This window comes from Aegilops tauschii, chromosome 7 (genome assembly GCF_002575655.3).
Source record: "Aegilops tauschii subsp. strangulata cultivar AL8/78 chromosome 7, Aet v6.0, whole genome shotgun sequence".
Lineage (NCBI taxonomy): Eukaryota > Viridiplantae > Streptophyta > Magnoliopsida > Poales > Poaceae > Aegilops > Aegilops tauschii.
In genome coordinates, this window is record NC_053041.3 from 616,353,632 (window position 1) to 616,361,114 (window position 7,483).

General features: G+C 45.5%; 2 protein-coding genes across 2 annotated transcripts; one reads left to right on the top strand and one right to left on the bottom strand.

Moving 5' to 3' along the window:
* Nucleotides 1-1,197: 1,197 nt before the first annotated feature.
* LOC109751935 (large ribosomal subunit protein bL35c) lies at nt 1,198-2,702 on the bottom strand. Its single transcript, XM_020310800.3, has 3 exons — nt 2,386-2,702; nt 2,162-2,278; nt 1,198-1,432 (listed from the first exon to the last, which is right to left on the bottom strand). The coding sequence occupies exons 1-3, from the start codon at nt 2,611-2,613 to the stop codon at nt 1,355-1,357; spliced, it is 423 nt and encodes a 140-aa protein (XP_020166389.1). The 5' UTR covers nt 2,614-2,702; the 3' UTR covers nt 1,198-1,354.
* A 49-nt stretch (nt 2,703-2,751) lies between these two features.
* LOC109751936 (uncharacterized) lies at nt 2,752-6,843 on the top strand. Its single transcript, XM_045231077.2, has 3 exons — nt 2,752-4,254; nt 4,364-4,470; nt 4,909-6,843. Exons 2-3 carry the CDS (start codon nt 4,450-4,452, stop codon nt 6,826-6,828), a joined length of 1,941 nt encoding a protein of 646 aa, XP_045087012.1. The 5' UTR covers nt 2,752-4,254; nt 4,364-4,449; the 3' UTR covers nt 6,829-6,843.
* Nucleotides 6,844-7,483: the final 640 nt, after the last annotated feature.

The window sequence follows — 7,483 nt, forward strand, 5'->3', positions numbered from 1 at the left end:
TTTGCTTTATTGCTTCAAAAATTAACACACCCCTATTTGTCTTTAATAATAAGGGCATGTGCACGAGAGCGGCGATTCGGTGCCCAAGCTCATCTGCACCCATGTTGAATAAAAAAATTCAAAAAAATACTAGAAAATTCAAAAAATTCTAATTCTTTTTTGCATGGTAGATAATTTGGAGCATGAGGCGCGCTCCAAATTTCAGATCATTTGGACATATGAGTAGCTCTCGGCAAAAAATGCAAATTTGGGGTCTGTAAAAATGTTTACTGTTCATGTATTGTTCTGACCGAATTTGTGTTTTTTTGCTGAGAGCTATTCATATGTCCAAATGATCTGAAATTTGAAGCGCACCCCACGCACCAAATTATCTACCATGCAAAAAAATGGATTTTTTGAATTGTTTTGTATTTTTTTTGTGATGGTATATTTGACGACATAATTGTAACGGGTTCATGCTGTCACAACACTTCTAGACGATCTCAGTTTTAACTTTGTCCTTAAAGTTTTGGGGTATATTTGCAACTCTTTTGGCGTTGAGGTAAGGAGGCGAGATGATGAGCAACTTCTGACCTAAATAATGCACTTGAATTACTCGTAAGAGTCAATATGAATAATTGGAATCTATTCCAACTCCACTTTCTACCCGTGAAGGAGAACCTTCGAATGCCGAAGACTTAAGCAAGTATAGAAGTGTTGTTGGAGGATTATAAAGTACTTAATTTTTACAAGGCCGGATCTTGCGTCTTTGGTTAACAAAATTTGCCACTATTTACATGCACCTATTGTAGCTCACTGGATCCTGAGATACATAAAAGGGTCGGTTGACCTTGGTCTCACATTCAGAAAGTCTCCATCTTCCTTGGTTAACTGCTTTTTTTATGCCAATTGGGCAGGTTGTTCAGCTGACAAACGGTCAGAGGGGGGCTTGGTAGCAAGCAACAATGTCTAGGTCCAACTCGGAGGTTCGGTATGAAGCCCTGGCAATGTTACAACAGAGATAATTTGTGTGCAATGACTACTCAAAGAACCTGAAGTTCCTCAAGAAAGGGTGTCTTGTTTCTGGTGTCATAATCTTGGCACAACCTATCTGTATGTGAATCGAGTCTTGGCACAACCAATCGGTCAGTGAATCGAGTCTTCCATGCACACATCTCAACCAAGTGAGTGCATCTGCGTTGTGGAACATCACTGGACTACCCATTTGAATAGTAGTTTATGGTTGCTTGGAATGTGAGGTCTGGCATTGGTATGTCTTTAAGAGAAAAAAAAGGCATACAGATAAAGATGCACAAAATTACAAGTGGGTGAACAGAAACTCAGTGGCAGTCATTTTACGGAGACCTGGTAGATCTCAGCCTGCTTTCTTGTTCACTTTGAGGTAGGGCAGCGCACCCATCACGTTGCTGTAGTCGCTCTTGTTAACTTGGACCTGCAGCGGAAGATAGCAGTCTCAGAGGCATGCAAAATTGGCGCCGCGGCACAAAGTGGCAAGTTTCACAGATCTAGTGAAGCTGTCATCGAGTCATAGTACTACTATGCAGCTCTAAAGAAGCTACACCAAAAATGGAACATCTCAGAGCAAATTACTGTTACTATCCCAGTGGCTTAAGTTTCCAGACACCTGTGTTTTTGTTATTACACCAAAGCTCATGGTTGCTAATCTGTTGGAATATGTCTCTGTTCTCAAGGGACCAAATAATACTTTCAGCAGTGCATATAAGTCACTATTCAACATTTAGCAGTTTGCAGTAAATTAGCACAAATACAGATGAAAGGAATGGCACATTCTTCTCGGCAACGACCTGATATTAGCATCAGTTATGGTTCATGAAGTGTGGAGTGAGTTGAAATTACATATGGAGAACCAGTCACAATGAAAACAAGCGGGAGCTTCTGAATGCCAAACATCCTACACTATGCACATTGTTAAAACTAGGAAAGAGACAGATTCAACCGGTTATACTTTGGCCGAACCTGCGTGGCGCAAGGAAGGCACAGCTAAAATGAAGCCCTGTCAATCACGGTTGAATTGCAGAGCAATCGGAACATCACACCAACCAAACTGTCTGGCCGTGTTAGTTTGGGCAGTACTGAATTCACATCAATTTCTCACAACTGAACTACCATTAGCTGAACAAAATGGGAAGCATGTAGTTACCATCTTGGAGAGCCTCTTCCTGCGCTTGGCGTTCTTCTTGCTGAGCAGATGCTGCTTCCCGGCGCAGCGCCGCACGATCTTCCCGGTGCCCGTCACCCTGAACCGCTTCGCCGACGCCTGCACGCGCGCACACACACAGACCGGAGCAGAGGAAATCAAGAAACGCCCAGGGCGGCAAACGCATTCCACGATAAGGAACCCAGAGAAGAAGGCGAGGAGGAAACCTTGTGCGTCTTCATCTTGTACCCCTTCCCGGCGGCGACGACGGCGAGGGGGCGCGGGAGCGGGGCCGCCGGGGACAGCGCGGCGGCGCCGGCGGCGGCCACGGCCAGCGGCGCGCCGAAGAATGAGTTGGCCGGGAAGGCGAGGGCGGAGTGGGCCGGCCTCCTGCCCGGGAGGGCCTGGAGGACCGGCGGCAGGGCCAGGCGCGCGAGGGAGAGCGACATGGCCATGGCTTGGCTTCCTCTCTCGCGCGGTTCTTGTTGGGTGCGTCTTCTTCCTCTGCTTCCGAGAGTGAGCCGATGGGGATTAGATAGAGAGCCGAGCTGAGCGGATAGCGTACGGGGAAATTCACACAAGTTCACGTCACATGGGCCGTCGAAGCGGGCCACACCTGGACTGGCCCGGTCAACCAAGCCCGCGTCCATCATGGGCCTGGGCCGCCGAATCGTAACCGTCGCGAATGGCCACCGCTACATCGGCGGCCAGGCCCTAGCCGCGGCGGCCGGCGACGAAGGGGCGCCGGCCAGGTAGACGGAGGGGGGCTTCCGGCTCGAGGAAGAGGAAGCTGGCGGCGGGAGACACCCCGGAGCGGATGAAGACGAAGGGGGCGTCGGTGACCGCGTCAGCCAGCTCCCCGACGGCGTCCTGGGCGAGATCGTCGCCCGCCTCCTCTCACCAAGGAGGAACTCGTCATCGAGAATGCCCCTTTTCTCGAAAGGCTGTTCCGTGTCGATCTATCCGATGGCCTGCGAGTATCGGTGATCTTGGCGCCTAAGCGGGAGACCTTGTGCTTCCTTGATGATCTTGATGATGATAGTTTCAGTTTCCTTGATGATCTTGATGATGATAGTTTCAGTTTCGACAGGATTAGTTCCTTGTACTTCCAGAGTTCCAGTTCTAACCTGGATTGCTTTCTGCAAAGAAATGCCATATCGACTGCATTTGTGGATGGCGTAATGTTGTGTTTCATTCTTGATAAAGGATGCGTGTGTTAATAGCCTGGCGACGATGGTCTCGTGGAACCTCTGAACATTTAAACATGTTATGTGTGTCGTCAGTTTTCTCTTTTCTGACATAATATGTGGAATATGTGCAATTTCTGAAGAATTTCACTGATAATTTCAACTCTTTAATTCTCCAAATTTTGTGATTTGTATGCCTTTGATTGATTGTTATTGTGGTTTCGTAGCTTTTGGCCAGTAAGTTCATGTCAGATCCAGATGTACTGATTAACTTTTCTTCTTTTTATGTGAAGAACTAGACTGATATCTGATTGGAGAAAAATTGGAGTATGGTATGACTTCACTCTTTCTGTGGGGAGAAAATTACGAGACCATCCATACTCGCAGGCTTTGGCAACAGTCTCCAACACGACAACTACGTATTCAGTTTTGGGGTGGAAGAGAGGGCTCTGTGGCCTGGGGCGTGGAAGGGAAAAGCTTCGGAGACTGTAGCAACGAAGATGGCTCCGGGCGTACAGATATTCTGGCTACCTCACTGGAATAGAGGTACATGTTCGGAGATCAATGACTGTTTGCTTTGTTGGTGCTTTACCTACTGGGTACATATGTAGAGAATCACTGGGGCACATCCGGATTTCCAAACATCATCATTACTGCAAGCTTTGGTGAAAAGAAAAGGGACCCATCCAGTATGCAGAAAACACGCAAGGAATTGTGCCTTCTCCGGTTTGAAAAGGAAGGGTTGATTCTCATACCAAACCGACAAGGCTACCTGCAGACAATATCTATCTTCCTGCATAGTATGGCGCAACCTCTGCTCTGATCTGCAGTACTTGAAGCTTATATCACAACAGTCAAATAGCTGAAATCAAATTTCTAACTATCAAGCTGCTCCTGTCTGCTGTCAAGGTACGCACATGGCGGGATCTCCAAGCTTTCTTTGTCGGTTGCTGTCTGCTGTCAAGTCGTGCTGAAATTCACTGAAATTTCTAACATGCTGCCGTTGCTGTGCATACAGGCAGCGTTGACGCTACTTAATCCGATGGGTTTGACTGATTCATCAGCCGCTGCATCTCTTTCTTGATCTTGATAGTGAATTTCATCATGACTTCTACTCTTACATGGGTAATACTCTTGTTCAATTTATGTTCATGAAATATTTAATCGTTCTCCTTAATCTAATTCTGCTGAGATTTTCATGGTTCCATGTGTGTGTGTTTTAGACATCAACCTTTTATCTTAGTTGGGCATGTGATGTATAAATCGTGTGATCTCACTGCATGGAGAACGGATATAATAATAAATGCAAGAATATAACTAGGTACATGGCTAGCTAGAGTGTTCTTGATAAGGCTGGGGGTCAGGACGTTGGGTATATACACAAGGGAACGAAATATGCTAGTCTTTCAGTGATATGACAATAATGAACCATATGACGAAGTACTGAGTCGTGTATAATTTACTGACTGTTTTTTATGCATGTCTATCCAAAGTTTGCGTTCACGTGAATTAGTGATGCTTCTAGCAAATATGGTCTAACTTAATTATGGGGTTTTAATCCAGTCTATCGCAGGCGGAAGTGTTGACGGTAGCAGAGAGGAGATATTCCGAATTCTTCAGGGGTTGACAGATTATAAGGTCATCTATTTTCATGGTTGGGATGGACTGGGGGCGTCTGTTGTCCTTAGATCCATAGCAGAAGTGCTCCCATATAGGAGAACCACTCCAGAACTATGCTTTGATAAGATAATCCATATAGATTGTTCTGATTGGAAAAATAGAAGAGGATTGCAGAGGGCAATCGCAGAGGAACTGGAGCTGGAAAGCTCAATAATGGCTGTTATGGATAAGCAGGATGAAGAGGATGATTTTGATGGAGTTGATGAAAGCTCTAGGAATGAGATAACAAGTGTGTCAAGAGAGATCCACAATATTCTGAAATACAGCAGATTTGTGTTGATTTTTCATAATGGTAGTGACAACGAGATTGTTGACCTAGTCAACTTTGGTGTTCCTCCGATTACAAGTTTTGGTGACAATGTGATGATATGGACCTACAGAAGGAGGATGTTGACAATCAAAGAATGCAAACCATATGAAACACTACACGAACTGAGGTACACTCATCTTTTGGTTTATGATAGGATGAAGTATCTAGCAGCTGGACAGTTGTATGCACTACTGTGTAAAGAGGCTGACATCATAGTTGCTTGCAATCCATGCATCCAGGGAGTCGATCAAACAATGGCTGTCAATTGTTGCTTGTACAAATTATTCCTGCAATGTAGTGTTTCCAAGAATAATTCTAATTGGGTTGATATTGCTTCCAATTATTGGATATGTGATGGAATACTAGCAAAAGATATAACATTGGACACAAGTGCTGCATTGCACCGAGAAATAACCTGGAAGTGTGATGATAATGTGCTCACAATGTTCAAGCAACATTTCAAGCTTCCTTTCCTCACAGTGAAAGAAGATGATGTGTATGAAGAAGGACCATACCGTTGGATTTCAGTCACATCGAAGGATAGAGAAATGCTTGGTATGAAAACTTTACCTGCTGAGACATCATCATTCTTCTTGGAGTTTGTAATGTCCGATCAGCCAACAATGTTACCAAATGGTTTGTTTGAACATTCCAGCAACCTTGGTGCACTGACTCTCCGTTGTTGTGCCTTCAGTTTTGCATCACCTCCTTTCCTAAAATGCCATAATCTAAGATTCCTTGGACTAGACCACTGTACAGATGACAAAACAGGGGAAGGAGAGGATCATACTGAGTGGGTTTGTCTGCATAGTTTGTGGGTATTGGACCTACGTTACACCCATTGGAATGAAATCTTATCACCGGCAAAGATGGATCTCATGGATAACCTCATGGAGCTAAGCATAGAGGGGGTCTGGTGTTGGCAGTACACAACTTGCTTACAAGGCCGACTACTGAATCTTCAAAGGCTCAGGGTAATCAAGCCTACACGTGGACCAGATATTTCAACAGATGCAAGCAACTCGTTAATGGACAAGGCAAAGCTGGAAATACTTGACCTGTCAGGCAACAATGAGATGGAAATTCTACCAAACAGCCTGTCTAAGGCAAGTAGCCTTCAAGTGCTTATTTTGGATGGATGCAATGATCTTAAAAATGTCCTTGTGCCTGATGGGCTACCCCAGTCGCTGAAGTCCTTTAGCTTTGATGGATGTGGGCCAGCTTTCCGCCGGGCACCAATTGTTGAGCTACCTCCCAAACAAGAACGCCCGTCAACCCCAGCAACTAAGGAGGGGGCTAGTGTCTCTAATATTTCCCTCAAAGGTTGCTCACAGTTGGCACATATGTTCGTTCGTGGGTTGCCCAACCTTGTTGAGCTTGACCTCTCTGGAACTGCAATTAGGACACTTGATTTCAGTACTATGGTGTTAGAAGTTCCAATGCTGAAGCGATTATTTCTGCTAGGATGTGAGCACCTTCGCGCAATAATTTAGGGCAGGAATACTGATAGCTTCCGTTTGAAATTGTTATGCATAGATACGCGAGCTGGAACTAGCTTTCATCGGCCGTGCATTAACCAGAACGAAGCCATTTGGCTGGAGGTGCATGCCATTGTTGTGGATGCGAGGCTTGCTCGGTCGTTGTGGAAACTATTATATAATCGTTATGCAGCTGATGAGAATGTTTATCTTAATATCCATGTCACCTCAGCTGTGTATAGTGAGCTGAATCAATCCAAAGTGACAGACAAGGAGAAGAAGATTGGCATGTATGGAGATCAAGTTAGCCTGCCGCAGCTTGTTCAAGCAGACCGGTACAGTGATGTCCAAAGCATGGTTGGTGATGCCCCGATGCAGGACTTCCCTAAGCCTCCCACTAACAACTTAGATCGGCATATTGAGATTGCTGAAGGGAGGCACGCCTTGGACAGTGGACTGGGAGATGTTATGACAAGGTTTGCCGAATCCCTGCATGTCCACGATTTCTTAACTAGTGCTTGTTTGCCTAATGGATACAGCTGGCTGGTTCTCAAGCAGTGCCGGATGGAGAGGTGCCCCAAGTTAGGTGAAGTCTTCCCCTTGGAAACATATGAATTGAAGGAGCTGGAGACCTTCTGGGCGTCCGATCTCCTAATGGCCTGCTGGATAT

What these genes read in the sequence shown, in the direction of transcription:
- LOC109751935 (XM_020310800.3), bottom strand. Translation starts at nt 2,613, where the DNA reads ATGGCCATGTCGCTCTCCCTCGCGCGCCTGGCCCTGCCGCCGGTCCTC. An exon ending in ACAAGATGAAGACGCACAAG is followed by an intron (nt 2,279 to 2,385) that starts GTTTCCTCCTCG and finishes GCGCGCGTGCAG; the next exon opens with GCGTCGGCGAAGCGGTTCAG. An exon ending in GGAAGAGGCTCTCCAAGATG is followed by an intron (nt 1,433 to 2,161) that starts GTAACTACATGC and finishes CTTCCGCTGCAG; the next exon opens with GTCCAAGTTAACAAGAGCGA.
- LOC109751936 (XM_045231077.2), top strand. Translation starts at nt 4,450, where the DNA reads ATGACTTCTACTCTTACATGG. An exon ending in TGACTTCTACTCTTACATGG is followed by an intron (nt 4,471 to 4,908) that starts GTAATACTCTTG and finishes GTTTTAATCCAG; the next exon opens with TCTATCGCAGGCGGAAGTGT.